Source organism: Cydia pomonella, chromosome 26 (assembly GCF_033807575.1).
Source record: "Cydia pomonella isolate Wapato2018A chromosome 26, ilCydPomo1, whole genome shotgun sequence".
In the NCBI taxonomy this organism is placed as follows: domain Eukaryota; kingdom Metazoa; phylum Arthropoda; class Insecta; order Lepidoptera; family Tortricidae; genus Cydia; species Cydia pomonella.
The window spans coordinates 8,013,486-8,035,838 of NC_084728.1; the positions used below are offsets into that span (position 1 = coordinate 8,013,486).

A 22,353-nucleotide genomic window follows, 5' to 3' on the forward strand; every position below is an offset into this window, starting at 1 on the left:
CATACATATATTCATCCTAAAAAAGATACACAATGTATGCACGGTGACTTGTGCTAAAAAAACTAATTTGTAGGTAACACCAGTCCAAGTCCAAGGAAGATTAATAGACACTTTCCTTGTAAACTGGTAACTTCTCCCGCCGCGCGACCATCTCCAGGAGCGACAGTCGCTGAACGTATCCTTACCTAGGCTGAGGCTCGGTGAAGTCTCCCGCGTGGTACCTCCGCTCGGCGATGGCGGCAGTGAGCCGGAGCAGCTCCCGCTTGGCCTTCTCCCGCCGCGCGACCATCTCCAGGAGCGACAGTGTTGTCGCTGAACGTATCCTTACCTAGGCTGAGGCTCGGTGAAGTCTCCCGCGTGGTACCTCCGCTCGGCGATGGCGGCAGTGAGCCGGAGCAGCTCCCGCTTGGCCTTCTCCCGCCGCGCGACCATCTCCAGGAGCGACAGTGTTGTCGCTGAACGTATCCTTACCTAGGCTGAGGCTCGGTGAAGTCTCCCGCGTGGTACCTCCGCTCGGCGATGGCGGCAGTGAGCCGGAGCAGCTCCCGCTTGGCCTTCTCCCGCCGCGCGACCATCTCCAGGAGCGACAGTGTTGTCGCTGAACGTATCCTTACCTAGGCTGAGGCTCGGTGAAGTCTCCCGCGTGGTACCTCCGCTCGGCGATGGCGGCAGTGAGCCGGAGCAGCTCCCGCTTGGCCTTCTCCCGCCGCGCGACCATCTCCAGGAGCGACAGTGTTGTCGCTGAACGTATCCTTACCTAGGCTGAGGCTCGGTGAAGTCTCCCGCGTGGTACCTCCGCTCGGCGATGGCGGCAGTGAGCCGGAGCAGCTCCCGCTTGGCCTTCTCCCGCCGCGCGACCATCTCCAGGAGTGACAGAGCCCGCGCAAGCTCTCGCCGTAGCTTGAGCATCTTTTCGTACGAGCTCTCGTCGTTTTTCCTGAAAAATAAACGATCAATGATTAAAAATAGGCTTATGACTAATACTATCCAGTTTAATAATGTACTACCGACGTATGCCGATATTTGATGAATCAAAGAACCTTGAACTCTTGTCGGTGTTAACTGTCCGTCTTAGCTATCTCTGCACCGGCTTTAACAGGGCAAAGCGTGGGAGTGTCATTATAAATATCATATATTTATTGATATTTAACTTCATAATGACAAAATTACACTTAGTATTTACAAATGCCGTGTAGAACATGGTCCTACTCTAAATGTCATCTTCCTGTCTTCCAATTTGGGTGTTTCGCTGTTGTTAGCTGTCTGGCTGCTAACAACAGTGTCACCTGTTCTTCTCCGTGCGGCGTCGGAAGGCGAGGTAGCTGTTGTTGGACGACTGATCCGGTCGGCTCTCGATCTTCACCGACAGGATCAGAGGGTTCTGCAGTTGTCAGCTGATTGACTCACCGGTTCTTTCTGGTCTGCATCTTCTCCGTGCGGCGTCAGAACGCGACGTAGGTGTTGTTGGACGACTGGTCCGGTCAGCTCTCGATCTTCACCGACAGGATCAGAGGGTTCTGCAGTTGTCAGCTGTCTGACTCACCTGTTCTTTCTGGTCTGCATCTTCTCCGTGCGGCGTCGGAACGCGAGGTAGGGGTTGTTAGACGACTGCCCAGGCCGGCTTTCAGTCTTTACCGACAGGATCAGAGGGTGTTGCTGGAAATATGGTATACCATCTGTTAGATTTATTAGTGTCAAATTGTTTATTTATTTAATGACTATTTAATCAATAGTGAGAATATAAATAAAGTTTGTGGCAGTGAGAACGCGAAAACCCTGACAAAATCGGAGGCACAAATTTGTAGTTGAAATCCGCGAAAAACGCCGCAGGAAAAGCTAGTTTATTATAATAGTAATATTTATATTTTAAGCTAATTCCAATACATAATTATTTATAAATATGTAATATATTTCTAATTCGTTTCATATAACAAATTAATAACAACGCCATCTACCCCAATACCTTAACACAACTAGATTATTCGGCTAGATAAGTTCCGGCATATTCTCGCATGGGGGCGCTGGGATGAAATATTTATTTAAATGAACACAGTAACAACCCCGTGAAAAATTCGCAGCCTTAGATATCAAGCAGCAATGTGGACGTTAAGTAGAACAGAACTGTTATTTTTTTCAATGTTTTTATTTACTTTCATCTATCACATTTGAAACATCGGTCAAATGGCTCGGATTCCAGAAAATGTACTTTCGTAAAAAAAAAACCATTAATTATAGACAAATTAAAACAGTTGCCTATCGACCTTAATTTTCAACTTTATGATGAGATAAAATATACTCGCAAAGATCTTTTGTCTTTGTTACAACCAAAACGTTTAAGACTGTCCAAATTATATTTGTGGTCGACCCTCAGTAATAACAGTACGTAACTTGTATGTAACGCCCGACTTCTAAGGCACACACTTCACAAGGCCTGAAACTTGCCTTGTACTTTACAGTGTTGTGAAGTTCTGCTCAAACTTGGCCGCGTGAACAAGTTTGCGTAGTTTAGTTATACAAGTATTGTACCTAAAGCTTCTTAAAGTTTGAAACTTTGTTTTTTTGAGAAGAGAAATGGAACTAAGTAGTCTCGTCGAATCGTCGTTTAAGGTCGAATTTAAACCTCCTCGTCGCTTGATAGTTGTAATGATTCTGGTTAGGAAAATTCGTCAGTTCAAACCCTAATAACGAAATTCTGTCTGATTTGAACATTTGCAGTCTGCTCATGAACTTATAAGAATCGTAGGACCCTAACAGCTTCCTCAGATCTAAAATCCACGAAGCTTGCGGACTGCACTAAATTATACATTACCAGCGGATTGAAATCTAAAAGTTTTCTAAATATTACAGATCAGGAGTGGCCGCCGTTTGGAACTTTTAACTTAATGGAACTACTTACAGTCTTGAGCCTCTTGTTGAGCCAGTAGTCGTAGACGGCGATGACCAGGTCGTCGTGCCTCTCCAGCAGGAGCTTGGCCTCGTTCAGCGTCACCACCGTCTGTCCGGAACTCTTTTCTAGCTTGTCCATCATTTGTTCGAACATTAATTCTGTAATTGAATAATAAGGGATTATTCACTTCAGCTGTATAATGCAGTGATTGTTTGATTTAAAAGCACTTAATTTTGGTCTAGACACTGAAGTGATTTTGATTATTTAGAAGTTTTGATATTGATATGTCATATTGTCATTCTCAATAAATTTTGTGTCAAAAAAGTATTTGTCTGATACAGAATATACTGCTATGAATGGATGTACTTTTTCTGGTATGAACTGATAGTGTAATTACGGTGTACTGGTATAAATTAACTTTTAAGGTGAAAAATTAACTCCTGCTAATAACATTTTGCGTAGATCAATAAAAGCTATAAAATACCGTTGATTATCGGAATATTTTAGAACGTCCACGGTCAAGCAAATATAGTTATTAAGGCAAGAGCGTGTTTACGGCCAATCGCGTGTTTTAGACGCGTTAAACGTCTTTAATACTAAAATGAACTTGGGGTGCACTTTTAAAAGTATTCCGTATATAACAGTGTAAAATTTGTTTCGTGATCGGCGACATTTAGAGTATAATGGGTACGGGTAGCGCGTAATAAATAAGAAAGCACATTTTTATCTCCATAATCACCCTAACCCTAACAAGCTAGGAATGCAGCTTTGTTTGACTTGGGATGTATAGTTGCGCAGTGGTAGAGCCATCTGTATTGTGAAATGATAGCCTGGGGAAAACCCAGGACTCTTCCTTGACAATAGATGCCACGGTAATTTGTTTTAAATACGCCGCTTAGGGCCTGTTTCACGATGTCCAAGTAAAGTGTTTCATAGCTAATTAACTAATAAATTAACTGCCAGATAAAACTTAAGGAAGTTTATCTATCAGTTGAGCTTATTTAAAGAATGTGAAACGCCAACATTGACTTTATTCGTAAGATAACTGGCAAGTAGCATATTCAGGATTTTACTTGGACATTGTGAACCAGGCCCATAAACAACTCGACTATCCGAAATAGTCGAAATACCAACACAAATACGCTTTAATTACTTTTAAGGCTATTTACCCACAGACAATGTCTGCCACCGTAAGCGTAGCGGTATAACTTCAATTGTCCGACACGCCAACGCTTTGTCAGTGTGTTGTATCGGGTGTGCTATATTAAGAGACTGTTATACTTGTATATAGTATGTAAATCCAATATATGCAATAAAAAAATATTGATTAAGGTATAAACCCATTACATTCCAAATTAAGATTACAATTACTAAACCAGACAAAACAGACAATATCAAACCAGACAGAAAAAATTATGAAATGTGACGTTATCTATGAAAAGGGACCTTATTGTCGATGGCGCTTCCGCCGTAATAAACGAAGCTCCGATACAAATACAACGCTGCGCGATGCAGTGCGGCGTAAGCGCCATCGACAATAAGGTCCCTCTTCCTAGATAATGACACAAATAGTAAGTTTTTTGAAGTTACACTTTGTAATTAATTTTTGAAAATTTACCGAGAAGCAATGTACGTACTGCAAACATTACGAGACATGACATGACAGGAAATTACGAACTTGTATGCTGCTTATATTGCTGGACCGAATTATTTTGTAAGGTTAACATTTTTATTGTATTTTTAAGCAAAAGTTATTTCAATAATTCTTATGCCCTATGCTAAACAACGTTAAAGGCTTGCCCGTTTTGAATTTACACACTTTATAATGTTACATTGTATATCGTTAAATCTGTCGTTACCCTTATCAGTATGCGAATAATCCTAGTATAAGGGCGTATTCAGATGTTTCAACTTATCCGTATGCGGTGTGAACTATAAATTACATTGGCGTTTCAAAGCTCCCCCGGCAGCATGTACATATTAGATTAGGGAAAAGGAATCCTCTGTAATGTGTTTTCTAAACTCTAAGCCAGTTTAATATCGTTATCTAACCGCTAATATGTTACAACTTTTCGTGACGGAGTCGGGCGTTCGATTCGCGGAGTAATTTGTATTCAAAAAAAGTTATGTATACAACTACTGGGAGATCGGTTAAATTAAGGCTGTAAAGATCTTCCAATCGAATGAAATTTTGAGGTACAGTCAGCAAAACGATTAGCTTAGCACCCCTGCACCCTCAACAGAGTCTTATGTTATGGGTCATCTACACGGTGCGTGTTCACGCACGCAAGCAAGATTTGTTACATGCGGTGTTTGATTGATCGATTACATGGGTGACACCTCAGTAGTGCACAATGTAATTAAACTTGCAAGTTCTTGTGTCATCTTACCTATAAAAAATGGTTCTTCCAATTTACGATCTGTTTATAGCCATTTTATTGTTTAATGCAATTTTATATGGCATGGTGTTGTTTGCATTATAGGTCTAATTTGATTTTAGCTGACTGCGTCAATCGAATGACTATAAATTATAAATAGTTCAGTACCCCTAGTGTAAATTCAATCGACATCATAACGTGACGAACGCGTTTGCGTTAAGTCTCATTTTGTATAGGATTTTGAGTTTCCAAAACGTCCCGCTTGGCGCGCTCTTTCTAAATCCAATACAAAATGAGACTAAACACAAACGCGTACGTCACGTTTCAAAATCGAATTTATTTACACTAGGGGTACAGTAGACGACGAGTATACGGCTACATAGGTATTACTCATTATCATCATCAATCAATAAAATAAACTATTTCGAGTCCACGCTTAGTTTGCACCGAATTGGCAATAGCAATTACAATATATGGAAGCGCCATACTTGACGTAGCACTTGAAGGTGAACTTCAAAAAGAATGCCTAAAATCTAAACACGAAATAACGCTGAGTTTGGTCGCCGGTGGATCCGTGAACCGGTATCGAACTGCACTCCCAATTCACAGCGTACTTCGAGCAGTACGCGTTTCTTTAGGTGAGTTTAAATCAAGGGAAGGCACAGTAAGTGCACACGCACTTTTGCTGTGTGCCGCATTATAAGCGCCTTGCCCGAGTTGCGCTAATTAATTATACGCATTTTGAAGCGAAAATGCAAGCGCACTTGCGGCACATTCGCTAGCATCGGCCCGGGGGCAAACACCAATAAAAGTAAAACCGACCTGTGAGTTCCGGATGCCTCTGCTGCTTCAGCCACCGCTCGTCCTCGGAGTCGATGTCGTACTCTGGCGCCTCTTGTTCCTGCCATAGCGCTGTAACAAATAATACTATATAAGCAAATAACTCACTTCGCGGGCGGGTGGCAATCACATTAATCTAATTGATTTTGTTTGGTATTCAATTTTAGGTATGTTTATGTTTAGAGAAGCGTCAAGATCATAGCGCACCATTCTATTTGGACCCGGGTACGTCTTTAAACTGAGTCCAAAAGAGAGGTACGGGCATTGTGCATGTCATCTCGCTTTGTGTGGTAGGGCACAGCACAGCGGATGTCTTTCCAGATTTAGAGCAGAGCCCAACTGGGGAAGTACCTCCACCTTACAGAAAACCGCAGCCAAAACATTAGACCCTAACTCAGTGTTGTGTTCCTGTCGGTAAGGCTGTCAGTGCTCAACGAGGGTGCGGAGTGTTAGGGTCGGCAACGCGCATGTAACTCCTCTGGAGTTGCAGGCGTATATAGACTACGGAGACTGCTTACCATCAGACGGGCCGTATGCTTGTATGCCACCGACATAGTATATTAAAAAAATCGCGCGCTAATACCTAATCCAAATCGTAGTAGGTATTCGCAAAAATTTAGCGACCCTTCCGCAAACAGAACATGCTTATATCAGGAATTTCTGATCTGGGCGCACCATATGAGCCGTGTTTTCCAAATGCAAATGTGTTGAGTGTTGTTGAAAGTTGTTTAATATCGGTAATCAATAAGACTTATTAGCTTTAGGTACCTACTGCTTTGAGCTCTGTACAAATATTTTGGCTCCTGTCAAGAACAAGATTGATTTAGGTTCCAAACTTTGAATAAATTTAATCTAGACTTTCACCTAACAAGTTTTAGACCTGACTCCCGTTGCTTTATAAATTTCCCTATCAATCAACGAGTGATAATCTCTAAGGAGATATAATAAAATCTGCAATAGCCATTAATCAGCGTATCTCAGCTATTCGTCAGAATGTTTTAGAAACAAGTTTTTACGGCCGAGCCCGTTGGGCAATGACCCGTCTTTTTTTGCTCCGGTACTATGATGTAAAGCAGCGTTTTCAAGTACAACAAAACATCGTGTCCAGAGTCCAGGTTACTTAATGTATTGACGGAAAATTTGTGAAAAGTATACTTTATCAGAAGTACTCGAAAATTTTGCCAACTTTCTGTAGCTTGTACATCTGTAGTGATTTTATAAATTTTATAATAATAATCACTGCAGATGGGTCGTTGGCGGCATGTTGCATATTAGAGACGGAAGGCAACCTTTTTTTTATAGAGGCAAAGTTTCGCATGCAAGAATTGATGCGGGAGAAGGAAGTTTATCATAACTATTAAATTAAAAAAAAAAAAAAACACTTAAACTAAGCTAATATGTAACCGCGGCTGGTAAAACGTCCCAATTTGTCAATAAGGACGCCTTGGCAGGTTATTCGTATAAAGATACAAGCAAATCGCGTCCTCATGGCAAGCGACAACGTTGGACGTTTTGCCGGCCGCGGTTTTATAAATAAAAAATAAATATAAATAAATATTATAGGACATTATTACACAAATTGACAAGTCCCACAGTAAGCTCAATAAGGCTTGTGTTGAGGGTACTTAGACAACGATATATATAATATATAAATATTTATAAATACTTAAATACATAGAAAGCACCCATGACTCAGGAACAAATATCCATGCTCATCACACGAATAAATGCCCTTACCAGGATTTGAACCCGGGACCATCGGCTTCATAGGCAGGGTCACTACCCACGAGGCCAGACCGGTCGTCAAATAGTTTATTTTATTGATTGATGATGATAATGAGGTTTTATTTAATTATATGGTTTAACTCACGTATTTTTTTAACTCGCGACATGCTTGAAATGGAGACCTAGGCTCTCCGAAACATGTCGCGCGAGTGAGAAAAATAAGCGAATTTAACCGTATAATTAGCTTAGTGTTAGTGTGATTCACGACCCGTTTAAATTTCAAAAACCCACTACGCAACTGCCTTACCTAAATCATTTTTAGGGCTAGCTGATACTCTTCAAACTAGCTATTTTTAGCTACGGTATGGTTTTCTACCACAAGGAAACTCGCTTTAAAGTTTAAAAAAAAAATCGAAAACGGTCCATTCGTTTGAGAGCTACGATGCCACAGACAGACAGACAGACATTGGCGCCAAACATATAACACCTCTCTTTTATTGCGTCGGAGGATAAAAATAGAGCAGCCCAAGATTTCAAATAGTTAACTTGACTGGTTTTTAGGGTTCCGTACCCAAAGGGTAAAACGGGACCCAGTTATTAAGACTCCGCTGTCCGTCCGACCGTCTGTCACCAGGCTGCATCTCATGAACCGTGCTAGGTATCACAGTTGAAATTTTCACACATGATGTATTTGTGTTGACGCTGCAACAATAAATACTAAAAAGTACGGAACCCTCGGTAGGCGAGTCCGACTCGCACTTGTCCGGTTTTTTGCATTATTATTTCCTGGTTGGCGTTTGGTATCAGACCTATAAGAAGATGCGGAATTTGGAAAGAGATAGATATTTGAAGCGTACAGAATAGGCTGGCCACTTGTATCGCCATCAGTGTGTTGTTGCCCTTACAGGTAGTATAGCTGCTGAAGCGTGCAGGCTACATTGGGGTAAGGGTCGTGAACGGGCTATTTTTAGAAGTTTTCGTCTGTTTTAAATAAAACGTGACGCCATTGCGGCCGGGAGAGTAAGGAAGTTATCACAATTTTCTCGTCAAGTACAGTCACGTGCATTATTTATAATGCAACAAAAATTTTGTATTTCATGTGACTTCTTTCATCGTGTCGTTATAGACCGTATAGTGTCAAAAACAAAATAAAGTTTGCACACGAATAAATGTCAATTAGCTGAATTAGAATTTACTGAGCAGGAATTAATTTATTTTTATTACACTAACTTTTATCCAGATGCGGATTTAGGAGGGTGGCCAAGGGGCTCAAGTTAAGACAATTAGTGAATTCAATGGATATAATATTTCTTGGTTGTTTCAATCATATTTTACTTAGGCCATGTTACCGACGATGAAATTAGGGCTCCCAACGGTAGACAATTTTGCCAGCCTTAATTTTCAATGAATGACAACTTTGATTACGGGGTTGGGCCATTAATGTGTTCCCTTTCTAAATTAATTCTGATATATCCATCACGTTAAAAATTAAAATGACACTGATATACACTAGACAAAGGAGCATTGACACACGTAATTAATATTACGCACATCGTAAGAAAAAACAAGTTACCAAGGGGTTATATCCTTATAAGCGACGTCATTACTCAAGTCATCACTACACCACATTACAGACCCTTGTTAATAATGTTAATATCCCCTTTTTGCCCCAAATGGACAGGCATTTGCGATCCGGTCGGAGCGCTGTTTTTGCATCGGGACGTTCACGTCGCTTGCTCGAACGCTCTGGATAACCAATGTAACTAGGGTTGCCATCCGTCCGGGTTTCCCCGGATTTGTCATAGTTTAGAGTGCATCCGGGGATCGTCCGGGGGGGGGGGGGGCCTCATTTGGGATCCGGGTTTAAAAATTTAAAGGCTTAGGCCGCCCGCGACACACGCACAACCTGTTTAAAAAACCTGTTGACATGTCCGGGTTCTGGACTCTAAAATCCGGGGATTTCATGCGTCTTGTCCTGGTTTCCAAATTTTAGAGATGGCAACCCTAAATGTAACTTATGTGATCTTAACAGTAACAACGATTAAGCAAGTTTTCAGAAAACAAACAAAAAAACAATTTTTTTTTTTTTTAAAAGGCTAACGTATACACAGGTCTTAATGTAAGTAAACATTAGTTTGTTTCACCTTTTCAGATGTGTACTCAGTTAGGTCATAAGTTTTGTCACAAAGGTTTCGCTGTAAGCCCTTAGAGCTGCAGCAGTCGTGACAAAGATTATAAGTATAAAAAAATCATAAACAAGTTTTATTTTTTCTCGTCTTTTCCTTATTCCGCACAAACGAATCGTAACAAAACATTTGGACGGAAGAAGGAAATATTCTGCTTCGGACTTTTAAGACTTTTTCGATTATCAGAGGTATCTACTTAATCCAAACTACGAGCCTTCCAATTTCGGCCCGCGAAAAAGAAGAGGAGGTGAGTTTGTGGCCCTTGGGGCAAAAAGTCAATTAAAAGCAAGACCCCTGCAGCGGTAGCAGGGTCGTGTTTTTATCATATGTCACCATACCTGTTATGTTCTAACAAGTATGTAAGTGCGAAAGTGACCTATGACCCGGCAGGTGATAAAAATGTGACCACGCTACCGCTGCTGGCTTCCGCATGCGGTCTAAAAAAATTTATACCGGACAAGAACCGGGAACAGTCGAAAACGTTTGGAAGATAGATCTAATAGGTTTTTATCAAGTGTCACAAACCTATGGTAAATCGCCAAAAACAGGCCCTGAGCGTTTAACTCGCTTGCTTTGGCAACCAATTGGAATAACTCCACAGGTCATTGTACAAATGAAGACATAATAAAGAGAGTATAGATCTTATCTCCATGCACTAAGGTATACGACTGGCGAGTTAACCTGTGTCGCAATCAGAGCACTTTTGTATTCGCTTTTTGAGTGCGATTGGCGCTTAACTGTTTATGACAGCTTTCTGTTTTTATTTTACACGTTTTGGAACTTTTTGCAAGTCCTTGGCTAGGTTAAATTAAAATACTACACGCGACGTTTACACTTTATACATGTCCCACTGCTGAGCATAGAACGTTTACCGCGTAAAACCAAAATCATATTAAGAAAGCTGACCTGACCTTGAAGGTCAGACTAAGAGATCAAATTAGGCCATATTAAGATTAGTCCGGTTTTCTTAGGATGTTTTCCTTTACTAAAAAGTATTAATAAAAATATCAAGTGATATTTCGTACATAAGCTCCAGGAACAAATGACATTACTCTAAAAATACAAGAAGTGAGTCTAGAGAGCCACTTGTATTCATGATGCGCTTTTACGAAAAGCGATTTCAAGAAAGAGAGTTGACAATTCACATATACTATGCTCACTTCTTGTATTTTAGAGTAGTTGGAATTGCCTTGACTGACCTTACTTAATCACAATTATTATCAATTTATCACAAATTAATGAGAACATGTGCTTGGTATTGTTTTTAACTCGAAAGTCAATCCAAGATGTGGAAAAAAAGCTGTACGAATAGCTCACAATACACTCGCGTGCAAAAGTATTGCATCACTTTGCATTTTTTCAACTGCACCCAATAATTTTGTAAACCGGTTATTTTCGATTAATTATTTTAATGGGATCATGTCCCTTGAAGTTTTAGCTTTACGAAAAGTTAAAAAACATGGAAAACGGCCCAGTATTTTTCAAATTATCGGCATTTTCCCGATTTGTGAGCGGTTTCGCGTTATCACGCGCACGAGTTGCGCTACCCTTGACCCCTATAAAATGGGGGGTAGGGGAGGGGTTGTTATCAGTCACTTATCAAAAGTTGACCGGTACACATCTCCGCATATTTTGCCGTGAAGAAGACCTGTGAAAAATGGAAACCACTGAAGCTGAAGTCCGCCAAGTCGTCCAGCTCCTGCAAGAGGGGCCAACGTTCAGTAGCTGCCACGCTGAATTTAAGTCAATCTACAGTTTGCCGAGTTTACCAGAGGTTCCAACGGACTGGATCCTTTACTTCAAGACCAAGAAGCGGCCGCAAAAAGTGTACATCAGAGAGGGACGACCGCTTCATTGTCACAACATCTCTCCGAGATCGACACCTGACAAGCGTTGCCATCCAGCAGCGTCTGCGTGAGATACGAGGAGTGGCTGCCAGTGAGTGGACAATAAGAAGAAGACTCAAGAAAGCGAACGTGACACCCAGGAGGCCTGCAACGGGGCCCAGATTGCTGGCGCGACACCGTACAGCCCGAAGAGAGTTTGCAGAAAATCATATGGACTGGACCATTGAGCAATGGACCCCAGTTCTCTTCTCGGACGAGTGCAGAATATGTTTGAATGGATGTGACCGAAGAGGAAGAGTCTACAGAAGGCCAGAAGAACGGTTCGCCCAATGTTTGCTTCTCCGAAAGGGTCGCCTATTGCAGTGGATCCGTGATGTTCTGGGGCGGCGTTTCCTACGACACGCGAACAGAGCTGGTTTTCGTGCCTGGCGGGGGCCGTGGCGGTGGATTGACCGCTGCAAAATACATTACTGACATCCTGGAGGAACATGTTGTTCCTTATGCCGGTATTTTTGATGAGGGGTTCATCCTAATGCAGGATAATGCCCCGTGTCATACCGCTAGGGCCACCGCAGCCTACCTTCTCGAAGTGGGCATCGACACCATGGACTGGCCAGCGATGAGCCCGGACCTTAACCCCATTGAACACGTGTGGGACTACCTGAAAAGGAGGATTCGGAAGCGGAATCCTGCCCCGGCCAATGTTGAGGAGCTGAAGGGAGCCTTGCTGGAGGAGTGGGACGCTACTCCACAAGATTTCATTAGAAAATTAATTAGGTCTATGAAAAACCGCTTGATTTGTGTGAGGAGGGCTAGGGGTGGCAACACCAGGTATTAATTTAATAATAATAATTTATTTTGTATTAAATAAATGACTTTTATTCTTAACTTTCCTAAATTTATTTCTCGACCAATATGTCGCTACTTTCAGTTTCTGATTTTTTTCAGTCTTCAGATTTGAAATTTCATTAAATTTCCCAATTTTCTAATGCGTTAGATTATAAGCTTTCAGTTGATACCAAAATTTTCAGAATCGGCTCTAGAATTACAAAGATATTGGGTGCAGTTGAAAAAATGCAAAGTGATGCAATACTTTTGCACGCGAGTGTAAAACTGCACTGAACTGTATAGTTGAAATAAGTCCCATCATCATCAATACACACATCACATATCATATCATATCACATGAGTTGTGTGAACTTAAAAGGAAGGAAGTGGAACATTCCACAGCTTCAACTGTAATGTAATGTCGATCTTATATTATGTATATACAATGGAATTTAAACCTTGCGGGGCTTTAATTATGGTTTAAAACGGCTAAAAGACTTCTGGGTTTATATTGTAACTTATAAGGAAAATGCAGAGGAATTGTAGGAATAGATATGCTATATTAGTGTCTTAAATGCATACACTACCAGCGATTTTTTTTAAATTCATTGCTTGATTTCAGTCCAATTAACTACTTGAGCGCGCTTAATTTTTACGGTTTTTACGTCAAAAATTTCAGAGATGTTTCAGAGAGACTACCGCAGAAATCGAAATTTCTAAGGGCTTATCGCGAAGATCAGATAAATTTCGTAATCTGCCTCTCGATAGAGACGAACTCCAACCCATTCTAAACAACTCATCCTATAATATAATAAATAGTCAAGACGCATTTTTTAATACTTGTACACATTTATAGCATTATTCATAAAGCTATTAGCTATTAATAGTTTGTATTAACCTGTCACTTTGACTTACTTATTTGTAAAAAAGGGAGACAACATAAATAAATTGAGGGCTTGTTAAATATTTTGAATAAGGGCATTAGCCGCACTTCATTGACTAATCAACCTTGTTTCCTTTGTCAGAAGGTTTACTATCACAAAGGACGATGTCGATGTCGCTATTAGTAGAGATTTTAAGATGAAGGATGCAGTAATGAAGCATTTGAGCGTGCTTTTGACGACTACCCTAATCCACCGTATGAACAGCCACAGTTTCACGTGTATGCGAGGATCAGTCTGGCTGAAAGCTGGTAGAGGAATAGATAACTCCAAAGGTGAGTGATACTGATACTTTAAAGTGGTATCTAGTTCGAGTCATCCACAATGACGCGCAGATTTGTCATATCTAACCTTTAATAGCATGAAAATACGAGTCAAGACATGCGTCGTCGTCAGCTCTCAAACAAACACGCCAAAAGGTGAAGGAATCGTAAAAAAATTAAAGTTTATTACGTCCTACATAAGTTCATATCATTCTATAAAGAATAATAACATTATTTGTTGCTCAAACCAGACTTAAACAATTTAATTCATCTTCTGAAATTGTTTAAATGTTTTTACCGTGAAAAGTTAACAAACGGAAAGACACATTCGCACGTATTACTATGGATGGATAAAAAGATAACATCTCATGAATCATATTCAAATTTAACCTTCACCAAATTGTATCAGCTTACACTATGTAAGGAAACATTCCAACTGTGCACCCATATGATAGCAAATTGTGGAGATTCGTGTTTCGGCAAGCTTCTCGAGTTACTGCGAAACAAAGGTGGACCCCTAAAATAACTCAAAACTCGCTTCAGCAAACGCATAAGCTTTTAATAAAAAGAGTAGCGGCGATACGCTAGCATGGCGGATGCTTTTCTACGATGTTTATATTTTTCTATATTATTTATCCATCTTTTTATTTATCTATATTATCTTATTGACCGAAGCGTTAGCGAAGAAGTCTCCGGCATAAAGGACTTAAGTGCCATTATCGTCTATGGCCACTCAAGACCATTGTGAGTACGCTGTGATAATGACTCAACGAAGTATGTTTTTTTTTTTTGTTGTTACATTTTTTAAGCTTATCAATCTTATCGCAAGGCTTACAGCTCACAGAGCCACTAGTCTATATTATTTTACTAGTTTTGCTACACATGCGTAAATCCGACGAACATTTAATTATGTACCTACGTCTACGAATAGCATGTACCCGCGACTTCGTCTGCGTTGTTCACGTGTTAAATAGTCCTTGTCCTTAGTCTGTGAACTGCCCCCATAGTTGTGCCGTTCTCGAGAACGTACTCCGTTTTGTATGGGGAATGTTCTCATGAGAGAATATTCCCCAAACTGAGAACGTTCTCGAGAACGGCACAACTATACCCCATAGTTACTGTAATTGCAACCACTTAGCACCTCTGTAGAAAATTAATTCCGGGATTTAAAGTATCCTATAAGCTTTTCCAGCAACTACAATGTGCTACATTTTGTCGAAAGTCGTTTAGCCGTTTTTGCGTGGAGAATGAAAATCCAAACAGACAAACTTTCAAATTTATAATATAAGTAGAATAGTTACAAAAGTCGTTAAGAAACATTGTACGATGTGTCAGTTGCTTATGTATTGGGAAGCAATACAGCATAATAACAAACAGTATAAGTGTAAGGCCTGAGTGGTCGCTCGACGCGGAGCGGAGTGTTCGGCGGAGCGTGCAGCGTGGCGTCGGGCTCACAAGTGATGTGAGCAGCGTGCACTAAGGCCGCTCCTATACGTTTGCATTTGTTCAACATGCACGCCGAACGCTCCGCCCCGCTGCACGCCCACCTCGAGCGTCCACTCAGGCCTTATACTAACAATTTATTTAATTCTACTTAGGTTCTATCCAGAGCAGTTACATGTCCTGTTCAGCTACAAACTACAAAGTAAACCGTGATATGTCATTCTCTCCCTCACCAGCTCAGTCGGATAATCGCACCATGCTAACCTCGCAGGTCGCAGGAAGGGTTCCGCCAGTACTTATAACATAAATTTTGGATAACCCTAGTGCTGAACCCCAGTAGCACGAGAATATCGAGCGTAGGTAAACGAGTTAAAGTATATTTTGAATTGAGGTGTTCAAGTGCAAGTCAAATATAATAAACCATGCGCTCTGCGATGTACAGTTAAGCATCAATAGTTGCGTATATTTATATTAATAGTTTTGGAAGAGTTAATATACAGTTTGTGTTGAATTGTATCTGTCACACTATAATTTGTTTTACATATATGTATGTCGTTTTGTATAGCTATTATACAGTGGTGACTTTTGACGCGGAAATTCATTCGCTGGATTACAACCGATGCTATTCGTTGATTCGAGTACGTCTCTTCTTATTTCTGCCTCAGTGGAGAAGTAGCATTACCGAACACGAGGTCACAATTGCACTCGCCTGTGTTCGGTATGCGTCGTGAATGAATACACGGCTGAAAAGGGGTCGGGGCAGTATTTCGGTGGAAATATCCAATGCTTTGTACGTCGAGCCGCCTGTCTGTATGACTTGCTCAGATCTAAAGTGACGTATGTGTTTTTAAATATGTCGCCTATATGACATTTTAGTCATGTACGTTTAACTGTTTCAAGAGCGGTTTGTGATTGGTATTACTGTTCATATATATTGCCTTTTGCTCATCGCATGTACCTACGGTTGCCATATGAAAAAATTCTGACAAAAGTGTGAACATCACCCAAAAATCCTGACATTTCCTAGATGGCGATGTCTTCAAAAATCCGCCCATTCAATCCTTTATTTATTCCAAAACTTACCGCGGGCCACTATATAGCCCGTTGACTCGCCACATTTACGCTGTAGCTAGAATCATAACCTTCCCTTTCCTGTGCCCAACCTCAAACTTTTAGCTAGCTTCTAGTGGTTAGTCGCCAAGTCCCCCGCAATCCTGACAAAGGACCAAAAATCCTGATGTGTCAGGGGAAATCCTGACGTATGGCAACCCTAATCGCATAGTGCAGAAAGTTGAATATTTATTTCATATTGATACAAATGAGTAGCTAAAGTAAGTAGTATTTTCCATCTGTTACATAATTTACTACATTATTCGCTTGCCCTTGTTCCGAAACAACAAATACTTAATATGTTAAGAATAAATTTAAACGAATTACGAAATATTTTTGCTACTTTATTTATCCATTCAACATACAATTGCGGCTCTTCAAGATACATCTAACACTTTGAGGACTGAGACTAGTCAAATTAGCTTTTGTGGCGCTTAATATGAAAACTAATGATTTCCACTGTTATTGGCTCTGTTCAAAAGATTACCGACCCCTGCTCTAAGCAACATTTGTAAAATCCCGAAAGTAGACAAGGAGTTAAGACATTCCGTATATATTAAACATTAACCCCCTTATTTATTTTGACTTATGTATTTGTAATAAAGGGATCAAACACAAATTATTGACGAGGTCATCCACGAATTACGTCACACGAATGCCAATATTTTTGATCCCCTCCTCCCTTGGTGTGACATCACATATTTGGTAATTTCGTTTTCAACGAAATAGCGTATTCGAATACCTAAGTATTATTATTTTTCTAAACAATATTAATGTTCTAGAGTGTTTACTGCTATGGACGCTACTTAAACAGTTTTAACACCCGTCGAACTACAGGCCACATTAGTTAAACATGCGTCAAAAGTTATGATAATTGGGTCCACAAAAGTTCACATTTTTGGCACGCCGTGCGTTATCGCTCTTAGTCCGCCACTCTGCACATAGCCAATGAGGTAACCTATGGCCGGCTTTAATGCATCGCCCGCCGCGGTGATTTCATCCAATCAACGTGTGATTGACGACTCAAGGCCCGGCGGGTGGTGCAGTTTCTAGCCGACCAAATGTGCGAAGGAAACATTTTCGGGTACCCAAATAAAATGTTAAATAGGTGCATATAATACTGTCAATAGTTTATTCATATACCTACTAATGATTAGTTACATTGTGTTGCTGTTAGTACAAAAAGTAATAAAACTTTTTAACAAAAAATATAACCGACTTCACCAAAAGCGTCATACATGTACCTATAACATTTGACGAGTTCCCTCGATTTCTCCAAGATCCCATCATCAGACCCCGACTTGGTGCCAACGGGAACATCTCGGGGTTATACCCGTTCGATTAAAAAAAATTTTTTTTAATCGGTTCACGATTCTCGGAGATATCCAGTAACATACATACAAATAAAATAAAAATAAAATCCGTCGAATTGAGAACCTTTTTTGAAGTCGGTTAAAAACATGTTTGCATATCTGTATCAATCCAATAGGCATCTACTGAGATAATAAATAAACAAAAAATGTTTATTTCGGACCAACATAATCCATAGATGTGTTAGTAGAATGTATCTTAATAGCCTAAGGGCTAAGGGTTAGTGTACAGTCGAGGAAATTGATTCTTTAGCAGTTAACGTGTCACGTTACAATGGATAGCTCTTACCATAACTATGTACAGCCAAATTTACTTGAACCGCAAGTTGCTAAAGAATCAATTTCCGCGACCGTACACAAAGAAAAACAATGCAAAAAGTAGTAGTGACAGATTTGCCAACTGACAAGGACGTAAATTAGGCAAAAGGATCCAACCCAAATCAATCATTTTCGCTAAAACTACGCTATCATATTGCAACTCTTTCGAATAGACTGAGTTCTGCAGTTTTTGCCGTGAACAAGATCCGTCAGTTAACAGACGTGAAAACAGCTCGATTAGTTTACTTTAGTTACTTTCATAGCATTATGTCATATGGTATTTTACTATGGGTCAGTGCTTCAGAGATAACTACTATTTTTGTTCTGCAGAAGAGGGCTATACGAGCAATATATAAAATGAACCATAGAGACTCATTTAGAGATAAATTTAAGGAAATTGACATAATGACAGTGCACTGTCAATACATTTATGAGAATATTCTGTATGTGCATAAAAATATTGCCTATTTTAAGAAAAATTGTGACATTCATTATATTAATACTAGAAATAAATATAAGCTCGCAGTGCCCTTCACTAGGCTCCATAAAATTAAAAAAATCATTCATGGGTAATTGTGTAAGATTTTATAATAAACTTCCAAACCATATTACTGAGTTATCAATTAATAATTTGAATTTGAATATGAATTATATTCATTAGTATTATATATGGAATAATATTTACAACATCAATAAATTGCTCTGATAATTAGCTTAAGATAATTATATGTAATACTGTCTTACTATTCATAAGTGCTTGTTGCTAGGCCTACATGAATAAAGTATATTTGAACTTTGAGATTATTTCTAATATTTCTATACAAAAATATGGACGCGCTAATGTAAGAAACGTCCATCATTTATAAATAAATAAAAAACTTTTCAAACGCTTCAATAAGCGTGTCGTCTGAAGAAAAATGAAATAAAATTAATTTAGCAGACATTGAAGTGCGAAGTTGTAAAAGTGCCGACTAATAAGAATTTTATCTCGTCAAAGGACACGAAAATCAAATTATTGAGGGAGATTTGTTTACACATTTTTGAGGACTTTGTCAGCTTATTCGACTGGCTTATAATTTAGAAGGCGGTTATCACACTGATACCGAATCCATTTGTAGCAATGGTGTTAAAACAGCGTAGTTATCACGCGCTTCGTGACTTGTTGACGGCTTTAGCCCTTACATCAATTGCAACCAATGATTAAGGGGCTCCCCGCGGTTATCATCGATTTTTGACGAAGTTTTGAGCTGTTGCTGTTACTCTTACATTTGCACTACAGATAAAATTATAAGACAGACCGCTATCGGTTCTTCAATCTTTTATCCCCATTCTTATCTGCCGGATTTTGAAAGATATGAATATTTATTTCCTTATGATTTTTTTAAACCTAAAAAAAAAACACTTTTTTCGTAACTCAATTGCTGTGAAGGATCTTACATATACGAATTCTACATATTTAGATTCGTCTTTGATGTCTCTAAAAACTGGTCAGAGATTTTAATTTTAAACTAATTAGCACAAAAGTTATGGCCAGTAAACCAGTTTTTAGGTCTAAAATTGTTCAACGTTGATGCCAAATATCGAAGACAATGAACTTTGAAGTAAATATGGGATACTATATTGCTTAAAGCCGTTGCTGTCAATATGATAAGCTACAAAAACCATTAGAAAACTAAGGGATTCAGATCGAAGGTCATTGGCGCCAGGGAGCCCCTTAATTATAATGTGTAATTTTCATAACCAAAGTTTCCGGCTCAGCAAAAAATGTAAATGAGTCCAACCTTATTATTCAAAGGTTTCTCCTCCTACACACGTCACATCACTATTTACATATTACACATGCATATATTAAATAGGCTTTGTGCCGGGCACCTAAAAACGACGTATCCTGGTAATACGGGCCACTTCCGCAGGCGCTCTTATAATGATATGACATAATCTCATATGTTCTCGGTTCATAAACTTTCGGGAAAATAGGCCTTTTCTGTAGACATTACAAAAGTACAGAGGTTTGGACACATTATTCTAAGATTTTCAACATATAGAAATTCAATTAAGTAGGTTTCAATATGCCTATAAGTGTAAAGTACGAAAATTTTACTTTTAAAATCTGAAAAAATATTTCATTTGTTTAATTTAATAGCCGTTTAAAATATTTTTACCTACAGATTTTTAAACCGTGGCTGAATGTCGGATAGGTGTCGACGCCTAACCTGTCAAAGAATGACAAAATGGCGGACGAATGTTTGATTTGTCACCGTATTTAAGAATTATTTCGCTTACATTTTAGTTTTTTCTTCGCAAGTGTGATGAAAAACATTGTGTGTAACTCCGGCGGGTAAGAATATTGCAAACTCGAGTCTTTAATACACTCCAGTCTGAGGCAGCAGTCAGCAAAATTTCACTTACCCCCCTCGTTGCACAAGGTACTATTTTATAGTTCGTTTATTTTATCATGTCCACTAAAAAGTCGTTTAATCTTAACTCATACTAAAAATGTCTTTGACCGTCCTGGATAGACCGTTGTATATCCTTATAAGCCCAATTACACGTATTAGGCAATTAGGTGAATTAGATCCGTCGTGCGCAGTGACTTGTGCTAGAGTTAGGTAAAGGCCAATAGATTTAGTGTCGCGAGTTAGGGCTGATGAGTCTTAAAGACTGGAGCTAATTTGGTAGGTACTAGTACTGAAAGGTTTTCACTAAAGCCTTGAAGCCTCGTCTTGGAGACCTGGCCGAGGTTTAACTTTTAAAGGGTTTAGGGTTTGGGTTTAGCCATCTTTATCGACAAGCTTACGAAGATAGAAGAGCTTAGGAGGGTAATAGTTTTGGTACGAGCTGTATGATTTAACGGCAACAACATATATGGTATGTTCACATTTAACAAGGGTGTTCATATATCCCTCTGGTTGCATTGGAACTTTGGATTTTGGGATAATCCAAAATAAAATGTGTCGAAGTCTAGTCAAAGGTCCCACTTTGTCGCTTACCATATAAGGACGAGATTTGCTTGTATGTTTATACAAATAACCTATCTAAGCGTCCTTATAGTAAGCGACAAAGTGGGACTTTTTGGACTCTACATTTTATTTGTCACTCAATATTATAAACTATCTATATCAATATCCGCAAAGTAAGGTTTCGCCAAGTGGATATAAACATGTAAGGTCGAGGACATTGATTTATTATCAGTTTACGGTTCACTTTCCATTGAACAGCTCTTAGCATAAGTATGTACAACCAAATTTACAAGAACCGCAAATTGCTAAAGAATCAACCTGGACTGTACATAAATAACATGCAGGCTTCGCATACCAACCGGAGTTGAAATCTGCAAAAGGCTTTGTTAATAAGGTTTACAGTTTACCTAAGTCTCCTAAGTGGCAAATTCGCCAAGCGTTAATAATGAGAAGGTAAAAGCAGACATTATTTTGATTAAAACTCCCAACCCGACCCTATTCAGTCACAACGTACTTACTTTTTATATCAAAACGGCCATAGAAAACTCTTAAATGTTTACTTTACCCATAAAAGCCGTGGTATTATAATCACATCATGAGTCCATCCTTCAGAAGGGCTAAGATAAGTGCTCTCTCAGACTCTCATAGTTGTATAGAATTCTATGCCATAGTTATATTGGTGGTCTTTTTCGTCTCGCCTGTGTAGACTAGGTAAGCAATGGCAATACAAATACACGACCTGAGGTTTACTTTTTATCCCCCGTTATTGCAAAATGAGCTTTAAAAGTTTCAGTTTTATGGTCCGATTTAGATAGCAATTTGATTTGATAACAATGAGGGAATATATCCAGTGCATGCTGTCCGGTTTTGGGCTTTATTGAGTTTGTTATAACGTTGATATTCGAATAGGAATTTTGTGTTACTTTTGAAATGTTTATTTACGTATGGGTAACATTGGGTTGATTATTAGAGGTAATATTTGGCGCTGCGCTGCGTTGTTTAGCAATTTCGGCTACTGTATGAAGCGTTAGTTACAACGAGTGATTGAGTAAATTGACGTTTGCGGGCGTGGAACAATTATTTTCATATTTATATATGAACTAGCTTCCCCGGGCCTTAAACTATGTCTATAACAAATTTAATCAAATTTAATTTTTAACAAGCAGAAACGTCTGCGAACGATGCTATTAAACTTAGAATAAATTTAAAAGTGTAAAAATTACTGTTTTGAGTGAGACTTGAACTCACGGCCTCTCG

General features: G+C 39.4%; 1 protein-coding gene across 1 annotated transcript in view; it reads right to left on the reverse strand.

Moving 5' to 3' along the window:
- LOC133531863 (uncharacterized) overlaps positions 1-22,353 on the reverse strand; it is a 106,576-nt gene that overhangs the window by 16,507 nt on the left and 67,716 nt on the right. The window contains 6 exon segments of the mRNA XM_061870259.1: positions 186-312; positions 472-575; positions 758-937; positions 1,544-1,656; positions 2,897-3,045; positions 6,088-6,177. Of these exon segments, the coding sequence (XP_061726243.1) occupies positions 186-312; positions 472-575; positions 758-937; positions 1,544-1,656; positions 2,897-3,045; positions 6,088-6,177 (763 nt within the window).